The sequence below is a fragment of the Silene latifolia genome, chromosome 6, assembly GCF_048544455.1.
Source record: "Silene latifolia isolate original U9 population chromosome 6, ASM4854445v1, whole genome shotgun sequence".
Taxonomy (NCBI): domain Eukaryota; kingdom Viridiplantae; phylum Streptophyta; class Magnoliopsida; order Caryophyllales; family Caryophyllaceae; genus Silene; species Silene latifolia.
The window spans coordinates 36,049,490-36,064,643 of NC_133531.1; the positions used below are offsets into that span (position 1 = coordinate 36,049,490).

Below are 15,154 nucleotides of genomic sequence, written 5' to 3' on the forward strand. Positions count from 1 at the left end.
GTCCTTCTTGTTTATGTGCTTTGCGCTATTTTTATGGTTTAGTTGGGTAATTTAATTGTTGGCACATTGAGGACAATGTTGTGTTTAGCTTGGGGGGAAATTGCATTCGCATATTAGTTAGTTTGCATTTAGTTAGTATAGATTTAGTGAGTTTTTTTGAAAAATTTGTGTGATTTTTTGCTTCTAATTCTTTTCTTCTCCTACTTATGCCCTCTTGCATATCCTAGTGATTGCTTAAGCTAATGGTTTATTCTTTTATGATGGATATTGCTCCATGGGGATGTCTTGACATAGTAGGTGGGAGATGAAAAATGAACCGAATGGGCTTGATCTTGACTATTGGCGAGCTACAAAATTGGTAAGGTGGAGCCTCTTTAGACCGACGCATCCATATCCGGTTTCTCTTAGGTGACTGCAGGTGTCTCCTTATGATGTGTGTTTCATCAAAACGCACAAGTATGGTCTTCATTTCATCTCTTTATAAGCATGCATTCATATGTTGTTAGCATTTTAGAGCCATTCACATGATAAATTTAGCCTTTTTAACCCCTTCACAAAATTTATCCCTAGCTACATCATTGAACTTTCCTACCTTGTTGAGCTAGTAGCTTTGTTTGGTTTTGTTTGGGTGCTCAATTGAGATTTGGTTCAAAGTTTGGAATATCATGTGAGCTTGGTCTTAATGCTCAAGAAAGAAATGAAAAAGAAAAAGAAAAAATGAAAGGAAAAAAATGAAGAATTGAAATGAAAAAAATTGAGAAAGAAAGAATGAAAAAAAAAAAAAATGAAAAAAGCATGAAAGAAAATGAAAAAAGGAGTATGATTTGAAAAGAAAAGAGAAGAAGAGGTTGATGTGAGAAACTCTCATGCATTATTCACATATTTTGGAGAGTTTACTTATGATTTGTATTGTAAGTTGGGATTAGAATTAGGATTGAGCATCCTTACATTTGGTTGTTGCTAGCTTGACATTAGCTCCACAATCCATAATTCATTTATTTCCTTTTCTTACCCATTACATATTGTCTTCTTCTTACCCATTTGGCTTCTTTTTTATGCTTGCATATGATTGCTTTTGGCTTGTAATTTTGAAATGTTTACCATAATAGATTGTAGGTACATTCTCATGAGTCGAGGATAAGTGAGTGTTTTCACACAAAAATGTCCTTTCACATACAAATGAGTTTGAGTGCATCGTGAGAGTCCATTAGTCAAAAGATCATGCAAGAGCTTAAAGGTTCATTCAAAGTCTTTCGTGCTACGCCGTCATGTAAATCTCATCCATGTTCTTGCTTTATTCCCTTGCCCATGTTGTTTCGGGTTTTTAAATCATTATGCATAGCTTGTTTTGGGATATTGTAATTTATGGGATATGGTTTCTTTCTTAGGGACAAGCAAGAGTTTAGCTTGGGGGAGTTTGATGAGTTCATTTTATATATACTTTTATCCCTCGTTTTAGCTCGGGTTTGATTGCATATCATACTTTAATTAGTATACTAGATTTTGTGCACGTGCATTGCACGGGTTTCAAATTTGTCATTCCTCTAATTGTTTAGACCTTTTAATATCATTTTGAATTATACGTAAAAGTTGTATTTCAATTACTCAAATAAGGTACTCCGTATAAATCTTCCTATCTTATTAATTTGAACACCTTTCAATAAAGTTTCTTTCTTTTCAAAAATTTATCTTATTAATTTTATATAAGATTAAGAAGTACGTTTATGTAAGGATTTTAGGAATAGAAATTACAATTTGTTAGAATAAGAGGATAATTACAAATTATTTTAAAGTTTTATCCTTTAAATTTTCACTTTTCAAATTTATAGATAAATTTTTTAATGGAATATAATTTAGTAATTTGTAAATTAAGTTAGTTATCCGTACGTAAAACACCATATAGTTATAGTAAATGAAACTTTCATTGAATACTTTGCTTATCACCCAAATACTTAGCTCAACCATTGTCATCACCTTATTATACAAATACTTAGCTCAACGATTGTCATCACCTTATTATACAATGTAAACTCCTCAAAACTGCAAGTCGTTTACCTTACTATGTTGTTTATCCCCATTGTTTATCTCCATATCAAATTAATAAATGTACAAACCCCTCAAAACTCGTAGCTGTTTACCAATTTCTTTGGACTTTTTGGTTAATTAAGGAGCATTAGAACGGTAGAACTGTAGAAATGTCAAATTAACCAGAAGAGCTTCATCTAATAATGTAGTTCTATTTTTTAAATAAATGGAAAAATACAATAAAATATTACACTAATTGTGTTCAAGGAAAAATCTAAAAAAAAATGATAATAAAATGATAATTTCTTTTATGAGAGAGGTCTTTTATTGAGATTAATGAGAGATCATCTTTCTTGAGAATTTGTGCTCTTCCCGTATAAAATTGTAGGTTGAAAAATGAAATATTTTTATAACAAAACAAAATCAATAAAAATGAAAAATATTGTTACACCACCACAGTAACTCCGTCATCCTCACTATTCAAATTGCGTGCAATTAGGGATTGATAACTTTATTCATCTTCTTAAAGTATTAATTATTTTGACCCTTTCAATTTGAAGGGTCAAAATTCAAAAAAGCAAGCTTGTGGAATTTATATTCTTATATACCATACTATATTCCTTGTAATTATGACTATATATTGGCTGACATTGGACTGAAATTGAATTCCAATTGGAATTTTGTAAAGTGTTGGAGCTTGTTTGAAGGGTTATTCCAAGATTACAATAATATGAGACTAAGATGGTGTTTGGGCGTCTGACCATCGAAATACAGGGAGAAATTGTTAGGTGTACTACCTTGAAACAAATTGCAAATATGAATTCCATCTTTTGATGGTATATATAGCCATATAAGTTTATGATTTTCCATTTGTAGATAACTTATAAAACTTTATTAGATAGAATTTGCACAAATATTAGATAGAATTTGAACAAATATTGGGGATAACTAACTATACATAAAATTATTTTAAATAAAAATTAATAAAACCGTATGTAGATAGAATTTGCATAAATATTGGGATAATTATACATAATATTATTTTAAATAAAAATTAATTAGGTAATTTTAAAAAGTTGGAGTCTCTAGAATTGTCTGAAAAAAGCCTCTTTTATATATATATATATATATATATATATATATATATATATATATATATATATATATATATATATATATATATATATATATATATATATATATATATATATTGATTTGTGAGCTAATATTGCATTATAGGTGTATTGCTCGTATTTGTTACATTTTGTAGGAATTTAAGTGATCGGAAGCTTTTTCCCGTCATTTTAGCAAACATCAGAATTTGCATGGCTAAGTATAGGTAAGCTTGATCGTGGCATGGCAATTTATAAAGATTGTTGGTCCAAGCAAAAAATGACACTAACTTATGTTAGTAGAAAAATGAAGAAATGAGTCCAAGTATAAAATCAAGTGTTAAAACCCAAGTAGAAGAAGATGGAGAATGCCTTGGATGCTCATCTTAAGATGCTCTTTGGATGCTAATTGTGCAATTAAGAAGGAGTTGATGGCCAACATGGGATTCTCTAGGCAATTACTCAAGTAATTAAAAGAAAATATTTGGGGTTGACCCCTTGTATTTGCTCTAAGTTTCACCTCTTATTTCCTATATAAAGGGTGTAGACTTCAACATCTAGATACACCATTCACATACACAATTTCTCATAATTCTCTCTAAGTTTAGTAGTTAGATTAGTTTAGTTTTTAGCTTAGCTCAGTTTAGATTTACTTTATGTTATAAACATTTCAATACAATTTTCATTCAAGTTATATTCCAAAGATTCATTTCAAGTTATTTCATTACAAGTATTATTCTTCCATTTCTAGTTCATTTCCATATTACAAGGTAATTTCTATTTACATTTCCATTATGTTTGTCATTTCATTCGTCATTAGTTTAGTTTACATTTACATTATGTTAGAGTAGTTTCTTTTGTCTAGGGAATGAAGGGAGTCATGCATAAAAAGTATTTATAAACATGATAAACTAGGATGATATAATATCGTCTAATTATTTCTATCACATATTTGCATCGTCACGTTTAATCTTTGTTTAAAGGCCTTATTCATCGATTAAGTTTGTTCATTCGTTCTAAAGTCGAGAGGCACGGAATTGAATTAGACTAAGCATGTGTAGTAGGACGACCTAGTCATGGACGAGAGTTTCTCTAAGACTCGGTCTATGGTTGACACTAATGCCGTAAGGTGGGTGTCTCTAAGCCTAAACAATTAACGTTTCATCAACTCCTATGTTTAATTTAAGCATTTACATAATTTGCTTGTGTGACCCGACTTCCCTAGACTCCTTTTATCATATAGTTTATTATTTTCTAATCATCAAATCAACCAACAAACCAATTCAAACGTAATCGACCTTGATAAAATTCACCCCATAACAACTAATTAACAACTCTCGTCTCTCTGTGGTTCGACCCCTACGTACTACATTCATTTGTTTTGCTAGGGTATAACTATTATCTTTGCATAGGTGTGCGATAGCCTATCACAAAAACATTGAGATATTAAGTTTTTGATTTTTTTTTTGATAACTTTATACTTTATAATGAAAACTAACATATTTAAATATGTGAGTTATTAATTTAAAATATTATGTTATTAAAATAAAAGTATTATTTCATATTTTTTATTAAGTAATTTGGGCCTTATGCTATTGGGACATTGGGTTAGTCTTACCTAAATATAGGTCTTATAGAACAATTTTTGTTATTTAAATATTAGGTATTGCCTATTGGTATTTGTGATTGGGAGGAAAACATTAATCCATCTTCCCACGTGCGAAAGTAAGAAAATGGTCGGACCATTGTTTTTTATAATCGGAGGTACCAATTTGGGAGTATTAGACATAGAAAAGGATTTATAAGGGCATCAATAATAGAGGTTTGTCAACAAATGTTTGTGTACTTTTTAGAGGTTTGTTGACAAACCTCTCTATTGTTGGGAATGGGGGTTGAGGTTCATAGATGAGAATGGTTACAATTTTGTATACAGGTTTGTGTTTTTGGTTGTGAGTGATAGTGGACCCCATGTAGTATACTTTTATGAGGTTTGTCTATATTTAAGAGGTTTGTGTATTGTTGTATTGAGGCCGGTTTGTTGTTAGAGAGGTTTGTGTGTTGAGTGATGTGGCATTAGACAAATCTCATCTGGGGTTTGTCTATTGCTAATGCCATAAGGGAGTGTTATACAAATTTTGAAATAAAAGGCAGTGTTTCGTAAAGACTAAATTATAAAAGGTAATGTTTAACAAATGATCTTTATCAATTTTAAGATGAAAATCGATCAAATATGTTCCCACTTGTATATATAGGATAAAAAAACGGATAAAAAAGTTCCTTAAGTGTAGACTTGACAAAACTGACTCGAGTCGAATACCCGACCTAAACCCGAAATTGAGTCTAACTTGAGACCCGAAATAACCCAGCTCGAATGTTCATTACCGCATACTGACCATCTAGGTAGCACAGAAACTTTTATCATCTAGCGTATCCGTGCCCGACACTGATACCTGCATGACACTCCAAAATACGTGTCAAACACTTAATAAATCGTATCCAATTTGTATTAATATTTCTAAATTTGGACACTCCTTAGGCACTCGTGATACTTCAATTCAGCATAATATAGATACCACATATGATGTAGTTTTAAAGACAATTTATGAGAAAACCATACTTATTTTTTACATACCTGTGTTATCTTCTGTATATGTTGGAATATGAATTATTTTTAATCTGACTTTTACGTTTTAATTAATACACTACATAATTTGAATTTTTATATTAAATTTAATATAAATACTTTTATAAAAATAAAGTTGTTTTTAACTCTAAAATATACTCATATCTTTGATGAAATTTAAAAAACCTGTAACGTGTTCTACATTTTACAGAATGTCATATTACGTATCCATTTTCGTATTCGTGTCGATGCTACCTAACTGAAAAATAACCCGAACCAAACTCGACCCAAATTCTTTAATAACTGAAGTAACTAAAATTCAAATTAACTCGACCCAAATTAATTAACCCATTTGCAAGGCGTAGTCAAGAGGGAACGGATGAGGATTAAATACAGTTGGAATATTGGACTAACACGGCAAGTAGAGCCAACGGCATACATGACTCCAATTCCAGTTGGTCTCACTTAACCTGACATTCTTTCCTTCACCAATTTACAATTACTCCGTATCTGACAACAGACACTCCACCTTATTATTTTCTGTGAACGCCATTTCAAGAAACCTTCTTCCTTCCACATTTATGGTCCCCTGATTTCTCAGGTATTTATTTCCATTTTTCACTACTTCCCCACTTTTTCTTTACCCTTTATTCACTCTTTTAACGTTGTACCCATTTCAGATCCATGTCTTTTTCACCCATTTTAGTCATTCTCATTTGATTGTTATTTACTGTATTATAATGCCCATTTCATGAATTACTTCAATTTTTTCTTCAGGTTAATCAGGAAAGATGATCAATAAGTCACATGCACTCACTTATCTATACTTACTCATTTACATATTGCTGTCTTCTGGAGTTATACTGTATAATAAGGTGCTTCATTCTTTCCTTACTCTGCAAAACTTTATTCTTGGAGTATTATTTGTTTAATTTTATGTCTGCATTAATATACGGAGTCCGTTCTTTTGTTGTTTTCCCTCTGCGTAAATTATGCGAGGGGAAGTTTGAGAAGCGGGAAGAAAATAGAAATAGGGAGGGAGTACTTTATGAATTGTTTGTAAGTTGGGTTTACTGGAATTACGACATGAGTTTTAGGGTAGTTATTATATTAAGCCTATGTCGCGAGGTGTAGGTAATTGTGTGAGGTTGAATTTGGTCTGCATCACAGTGATATTGCGAGAGATTGCAGTTTCAATTGTGCAGTTAAAGAAGCATGTCACTATGTGATCTTGTGACGTTGCCATGCCCATGTAGTAAAATAGGCTTTTTCATCATAACCTTTGATAGGAAGGAAGCTTATTTGGTATGATTAGATGTAACAGTAGTAGCAGTAGTAGTATATGCTCCGTAATATGAAGATTGAAGATAGAAAGGTTTGGGAAAACATATGTAATTTGCTATTTGTGGTCTTATTGGTTTAAATTTTGTTTCAAAGATTGTGCTAACCCTACCATCATTCATATTTTACCTATAGGAGTCTCTAGAGTTTTTGACGATTTCTGTTTCTTTCGAGATATGTGGATCGTTTGTCCTTTGTTTGGATGGAATTGAAGGAATAGGAGGAAAAGGGAGGGGAGGGAATGAAGGGCAATTTTCCTTGTTTGATTAGGAAAATAGAGTTTAGACTTTGGAGAGATTTGGAGGGAAGGAATATTGGGTCATTCCATTTCCCTCCTACAAGGCAAGTTAAAATTCCCTCCAACAGAAGAAATGTTTGAAAGAAAAACTTATTTGCTCCGTCCCCTCCCGCCCTTCCCTTCCCTCGTCTTTTTCTATCCAAACACACCTAACTCTTTTGCAATACATCAATAATATCTTCTTAGTGTTTGTCTTTGACGTTTGAAATCTCTGTCTTTGGATAATTTGTTCGTGTCAATTTAGACATTTTAATATGTACTCTTTCTATAAATGCCATAAAGTTACTAGCTTTTGATTGAATGGAGGTGACGATCTAATCTGAGAAGACGTGTTGCAGTTCTGTACCTGAAAGGCTGAAACCACTTCGTTTAGCACTTTATATGTCATGATAGTGATCTACATTTTCGGAGAACTTAGGGTGTGTTTGGATTGAGGGATTTGGAGGGAAAAGAAAGGAAGGGAGAGTAGGGGATTTAAAATCCCTTGTTTGGATAGCAAATAAGGGTGGAGGGGAATGGAGTGGGAGAGATTTGGAGGGATCCATTTTCCCTCCTCGAAGGCAAATCAAAATCTCTCCATAATAGACAAAATTTGGAAGGAATTGTATCCAAACACCCACACCCCATTTGCCCTCCCCTTCCCTTACCTCCCTTTCTCTTCCCTCCTTCCCCCTCCCCTTCCTTTCCCTCCACTTTTGCTATCCAAACATACCCTTAATGTCAAGACACCTGTAACAAACTGCTACTTGGTAAGGCAGAGAGAAAAGTTCACAAATTCGATTCTCCATTCTCCTTCCATTTTCCTTCCAATTAGATTTAGCGTTGTGTTCTCTCTCTCTCTCTCTGAAATTCTTTAAATGACGGATGATCGTGCTAGATAAACTAAAATTCCATCAAAAGCTTCCATACTCACGGCATGGTTCTCATATCCAATGAAAATACAAAAATCAGTTTCAATGTTGTTTCGTTTTGCCTGGAGCTTTTGTCCTCCTTAGCAAGCATCTGTTGCCAAATCTGGAGACACATTTTCATTTATGAGGGAAAAGTTTGCTCGTATCTATAGATATACTACATCCATTCCAAATTCATTGTCCTATCTCAAACTTGTGTGGTTTGAATATCAAAATAACTATTCACTTTTTTTTAATGATATTTTGAGAATGTCGTATATTGTAAGGAATGTCGGTCAAAATCAACATCATGTAATGATCAAAGTCGAATAAGGATAATATGTATAGGAAAGAGGGAGTACTAGGTAAACGTAAGGCCATAAAACAGAATATGTATGAGATGTAAGGAATATTTTGTTGTTGTATATATAGAACTTTCAGGTTGTCAGCCGATGTCTATCTGTTGAGCACTTTTTAATCCACTAGTGGGTGGTGATCTTCATGTTAGGCATCCCAAAAATTTGAAGAAAATTGATGACCATTGGCCTGATCTGCTTCTGAAGATTCACTTTCCGCTGATTTTTCTGCACTTAGTTTTTGAGTTAGAATCAATCAAGAAGTGGGATAAAATCTTCAATTGTATCTGTTCACCAGTAGCTTAAGTTGAGATGGAGAAACACAAGTAACTAGGAAGTCTTATATCCTATGTTATTGTGACTCGACCCGGTTGTAAGTGTTGGGCACAAGTGCATGTCAAAGTCTACTTGCTTTGTGAAAAAAAAACCCACTTTTTGGCCTGACATAAAGTGTGGAAGTGTCCTGCGGTGTTGACACAGCATGCAACTGGAGTTAAGGGTTGAAACGACTTAGCTTATAACTAACCACCTCATATGACCTGTAGTTTGCGTGGTGTTAGAACATTTGAAAGAATCGCTCTTCTGTTTCAAGTCCATATATTGCATCCACTAATATGGAAGTAAGTAGAAAGTATAGTGGTTATTTTGCACCATATGATTTGAGAGAAAATAGAACATAAATTTTATTGCATAACCAGGATGAAATGCATTTTGATCATTGAGGATCTGTTATCATCAATATCTCTATACACTATTCTACTTGATTGGAGAATTTTTCTAACTCCGTGCGTGTAAATTATTTGCAGTGGGTTCTTTCTACAAAGTACTTCAATTTTCCGTTCCCTATAACATTGACAATGGTTCATATGGGATTCTCAGGAGTAGTGGCGTTCTTTCTTGTTCGTGTTTTTAAGGTATGATTTGCTTGTGAATTATAGATTATACATTTATTTTCACAATTTTCTCATTTTGAGTTTCTGACTAGCATTGGTTTGTGCTGGCTGCTGATTGAGTTTGTGCTACAAAATCGAAGTATATATATTATTCATTGATATACACTAACTGGTAATGTAATTTTGACTATTGAGTCACCAAAGCTAACATATGGTTGAGGTCAGTTGATCCATATTTGCTCCGAGCTCATTTGTTATGAGTTGGCTACCACTTCCTTTTTTTATTGATAAGATTGAAGTATTGACCATTTTATCCTACTTTCCTATTTATACGCACTTTTGCTGTCTAGTTTTCTGCTGAATTGATTATAGGCTTAATCTGACGATCCTTCCTTGTTTGTGCCCTATCCCTCTTATTATCAGGAACGTTGAGAAAAATACTGTATTAGATTTGAACCCCCCTTCCCAGATAAAATTTTTTTATCATTCGGTTTATGAGTTTATAGGTTGACATTTTGTAATGCAGGTTGTTACACCTGTCAAAATGACGTTCGAAATGTGAGTTGCTCATGTAAATCCCTATTATACCTTATAATATCTCTAACATTTGTCCCACATCTCACTCTAGACTTATTTATATTTTTGTACCTTATTGGCAGTTATGCAACCTGTGTAATACCTATAAGTGCCTTCTTTGCCTCAAGTTTATGGTGAGCCTTCTCATACCAAATCATTCGGTAATTTGTGATTCTATTCATTGTTCACTATATTCCTTGCTCTGAATGAAAATAATTCTGTGTGTTTGCCCATTTGTTTGAATATTCAAATTTTCAGTTCTATGAGATGAAATAAAAAAAAAAGGCAAGGTTTGTCAGAAAAACCTTGCTTAGATTAACACTGAAAGTTATGCTCATATCAATTGTCAAACTTGCCGTTCCAGAAAGTTAAGTGGTTGGAAACATATCGATTGATTGATAGCTTTGTTGATGATAGATGGGATTAGAATCAATTATGGGCATTCTCAAATTTATTTTATCCTACAATAAGATAGTAGTCAAGGGATTTGCTAAATCTCATAGGTGTTTTTTGAAATTGCAATTGTTGCAGTCTTTTGATGCTTGTTGTATAATGCTTGAAGCATGTTTAACCTTAATGTATCCATCTCCGGGAAGATTCCATAGAAAGCGCAAGGTATTCTGTGTTTCAAGCTATGAATCATAGGGTAGCTATTATTATTCTTGTAAATTATATGCATAGGTTCATGTCAGCTAGATTGTTTGAACTATTCGCTAATATCAATAATTTTCAAATTTAGCTGGTTGTTTGCCTTCATTTTGTTGGAGTGTTGCGTTAATATGATTTGTTGCATTTAACTATGCAAATGAGATAAAAAAAAACTCAGTCAACAATTACCTCACTCGTAAACGTTTCACCTGAACCTGGTGACTAGAAAATTATTTGGGCTAGTAGTTGAAGGGGGTGGTATGCGTACTTCATGAAATACAAAGTACATTTAGGGTGTCAAATAAAAGTGAAACTTGTGCATGATAGGCACTATTGATGGTGAAAGTTGAGCAGAAACTGCTTTTGCAGTTGTTAACTCGTTTTTGCTGAGTCATATTAAGAACATTCTTCAATATGCTTCTTATGAAGCTGCGAAGAACAGTCGTGCCTGTCAAGATGCTAGTAGAGTCTGTTACATTTTTTCAGTCTGCGGTTAATATTGTGTTGCATTTCCTGTATTTTCAGGTTTGGCAATACTGCGTATTTGCATATTTCGGTTGCGTTCATCCAAATGCTCAAGGCTCTAAGTATGTGCTATTATTTTATTTTATTTTGTTAAATCTCAATATCTCATTCCTAATATGTTGTAGCGTGTTTTAATCATGCGTTTATTGCAGTGCCTGTGGCTACGTTTCTCATGGCTGTCTTGTGTGGCACTGACACACTAAGGTGTGATGTGTTCTTGAACATGCTTCTGGTCAGTGTTGGAGTTGTCGTTTCTTCGTACGGAGAAATCCATTTTAACATCATAGGCACACTATACCAAGTTACTGGGATATTTGCTGAAGCTCTTAGACTTGTCCTAACTCAAGTGCTCCTCCAGAAGAAAGGCTTGTCTCTAAATCCTATTACCAGCTTGTACTACATAGCTCCATGCAGGTACGAACTTGAGGCACTAAGCAAATTAAATAGTCTGCCAGTTGCTGATCTCTTTCAATCAAATTTCATACATGTCACTGAATCTTGTCAAATGATTTTACTTTACAGCTTAAGTGATTTATACTGTTATTGAGTGAGCATATTTTAAAAGCTTAGTATTTAGTTGAAAGTAGTTAGGGATTGATAGGTCTTCTAGGTAGCTGAAAGCAGCTAACATTATCTTCTTTTACCTTTGCTTTTGAAGGTTGTTGCTGTTTTTGAATTCCTATGCGTCAGCTTGTGCTGGTGTGTTTTTAGTTTAGCTTGTGTAAATCTCTGAATCATCATTTTACTGGCCATAATGTCAGATGACTGAACCATCTCAGTTTTGAGTAAAGGGATTACTTTATAGAGTAAAATAGGTCACCTCTAAAGGTAAAGGTGTTACTTTAACGTTATGGTTCTAGAACTATGTTCAAGAACAGTTCACACTTTAGTTTAAATAGTGATCCTCGTTTACAAGTGAGGTGGTCTTACTACAAGAAATGTAAGATTGGTAAGACCTGTCTATTTTGAAAATCACAATTGCTTATGTTTTCATGCGAATTAAAGTAAAAACACATTGCTTACTCAAATACCTTATCAAAAGAAGTTACTAAGAAGTTCTTTTATAAGGGTATTTGGGTAGATAACATGTGGTTCTACTGTATCTTAGTGTAAAATCACCATGCAAGATACTTCTTTTGCTTTATAACATGACTACTTATGCTAAACTTCAGTTATGTTTGTTTCTATCTCTCACTTTCTATTTGGTGTCGGGAGTGATTGGTACAGAAGAAGTTGGAGAATAGTACTCCGTAGCTGTGTTATTATCCTTGGACTTCTTTGCTATCAGTCTAATTCATCAATTCTCTATCAAATGCAGTTTTGTGTTTCTGTTCATTCCCTGGTATATGTTGGAGCAACCTCATATGGATCCTTCCCGAATTCAATTTAATTTTTGGACCTTCTTCTCAAATGCTTTGTGCGCTCTGGCCTTGAACTTCTCAATTTTCTTGGTTATCGGTAGAACGGGGGCAGTAACAATCCGTGTTGCTGGTGTTCTAAAAGACTGGATTCTGATTGCTCTTTCAACAGTGATATTTCCAGAGTCTGCTATCACAGGTCTCAATATCATTGGCTATGCTATTGGTAAGGCCTCTATTAATCATGGGTTTTTTTTTTTTGTTTTGCAATTGGTCTTTTATCGATAGTTTCAGTCTATTTGTAATTGGTGAATGCCATAGTAATTTTTTGAATGCTTCTACGCTGCAGCTCTTTGTGGTGTTGTTATGTACAACTACTTGAAGCTGAAGGATGTCCGTGCATCTCAACCTAACTCATCTGAAACAATTCCTGAAAGAATTACGAAGGTGTGTGTTTCTAATTTTGGTGATGTTCATGTCCGTGTAGCTTCTTGAGTTTCTGTTGATCGTTATCTCTGTGCTCTCATGGTATTCCGTGATCGCCTTACTTGAAATTCAGGATTGCGACATTCCCTCTGAAAGTTGTGATTATATTGCTTTTGAAAATAAAATGTGGATATTTTTCTTCTTTGAGGTGTGAGTACAGATTTCACAAAATAATCCAAAGTTAGTAGAGGTACGATTTATTCCAACAGGAAGACTCACTAGTTTTATGCATACTCCCTGGCCCCTTTACGTCAAAATATACGTCATTCTCACATTTCGAGACACTCACATTTGTATTTGATCTCTCTCAAAATATGACTAAAAATTGTGAAATGTCTACTCTGAATTCTGAAAGCATTTCTCGACATGATTCAAAAATGAATTTCATATTTTTTCTTCAGTAGGCTTTTTTTTTTTCATTTTTTTTTTGTAAAATAAAAAGTGAAAGGTTTTATTATTTTCCTTGGGAGATTAGCTGTATACAGTGTTTTTTTGGTATTCAGTAGCAAGTGACCACAACATGTTATGCTTCGGGGTGTGGTACCACCATACAGATAAAAGATTTTGGGGTTGTTTGGATAGCATATTAAATAAATCCCTTCATTAAATAAATCTCTCCAAACTTACTTGCTAACTAAACTCTGCAAATCGTACCCCTCTTCCCCCTCTCCTCCCCTCTCCTACATTACTCTGGAATTCCCTTCATCAAACAAGCCCTTGTGGACTTGTAGTAGTCTTAAAAAATCTACTAATATGGGAAAGTCTTGAAACAAAGGATTCTCTAATTTTTGTACGAAACAGATGCAAGTACATTTTCTTTCATGGCACATCAACAGTCCATGGACGAAGATATTAAAACGTACTTTTTTGCTGTTCATTCTCGTTGCAGATTGCAATGTCTCTTATACAGTACTTGTTCAGTCTGCTTCCAGACTACACAGTACACACTACCTCTACAAGTGATTGATGTCGTCTTTTTAATTATTTTTGTTTTTCAAATGCTGGCAGCAGCATTCCTCTAGAATTATGGCCAGGTCTTTAAATCAGGCACGCTGGTTAGTAAATTCGAACTTCAGGGCACAATAAACAAAAAATTAAAAAATTGGGTGTCGTTGGCAAAATCTCATACCTCAAAGGTAACCATGAAAAGTTTACCTAAAATCCTTCCACCACCATTATAAACATTTGGATCGAGAACATGTTGACATTACTCTCCCTCTCATTTCCCTCCCATATTTTCATCCAAACAAGCTCTTAATGTATGTTTTTATTCAGTATTGCCTAGTACGGAGTAATATTTTCAGAGCACTTGGATAATGCACTCCGATAATGTTGCCCTCGCCTGTTATTCCACCATCAGCTTAAGCTGAATACCTGCCTGTAACCCTTGCAGGATTGGAAGTTAGAAAAGAAGTCATCAGATATACACGTACCCAATGACGATGATGGAAGCAGTGGAGGATCTAATTTAGCTTCTGAAGTGATCGTGGACGAAGAGTCTCCTTTAATTCCTACCTCTCGGTTATCTCATATCGGACGTACACAGCTCACCTCACATCCTGCATAAATCATCAAATATGACACACTACAAATCCTTGATCAATTCTTGTAGCCAAGGAGAAAGCGGCATTGGGTACATATTCTTCATCTTTGAGATCCACCATTTTGCTTTATTTTTTTTTTACCACTGTCACAGTGGCTTAGTACATGAAGATCTAGCGCCTATTCATATGTATCAGAACCAGAGCATTGATGTATCTAAAGTGTTGATCAACCTTGAGGGCCATTCAGTCAATTAATCTTTTTGCTCTGGTGTATTTCTGTATTGATTTTTGCTTCAACTGTTAAATCGATTCAAGAACGAATCATGGTTCCGGCTTAAAATGTATCCTATGGATGATCATCTATCTCACTCTTGTGGAGCTTGAGATGAGTTCAAAAGAACATGTGATTTTGAAGCAAATATTTTCGTGACCTAAAGAAGTGAAGTTTATGAAGTATTCTCCATCATTTGTTTATAGAA

At 33.9% G+C, this 15,154-nt stretch overlaps 1 protein-coding gene across 1 annotated transcript; it reads left to right on the top strand.

The window, feature by feature from the left end:
- Window positions 1-6,217: 6,217 nt before the first annotated feature.
- LOC141586718 (putative sugar phosphate/phosphate translocator At1g48230) lies at window positions 6,218-14,946 on the top strand. The gene is made up of 10 exons (XM_074408026.1): window positions 6,218-6,361; window positions 6,538-6,635; window positions 9,452-9,559; window positions 10,065-10,096; window positions 10,198-10,248; window positions 11,288-11,349; window positions 11,440-11,701; window positions 12,606-12,871; window positions 12,995-13,092; window positions 14,525-14,946. The coding sequence occupies exons 2-10, from the start codon at window positions 6,552-6,554 to the stop codon at window positions 14,696-14,698; spliced, it is 1,137 nt and encodes a 378-aa protein (XP_074264127.1). The 5' UTR covers window positions 6,218-6,361; window positions 6,538-6,551; the 3' UTR covers window positions 14,699-14,946.
- The last annotated feature ends 208 nt before the right edge of the window (window positions 14,947-15,154 follow it).

Bases quoted from the DNA above. Each gene is read 5' to 3' on its own strand.
- LOC141586718 (XM_074408026.1), top strand. From the start codon at position 6,552: ATGATCAATAAGTCACATGCACTCACTTATCTATACTTACTCATTTAC. The intron at 9,560-10,064 runs GTATGATTTGCT...TTTGTAATGCAG, and splicing joins TTCTTGTTCGTGTTTTTAAG to GTTGTTACACCTGTCAAAAT. The intron at 10,249-11,287 runs GTGAGCCTTCTC...CTGTATTTTCAG, and splicing joins TTCTTTGCCTCAAGTTTATG to GTTTGGCAATACTGCGTATT.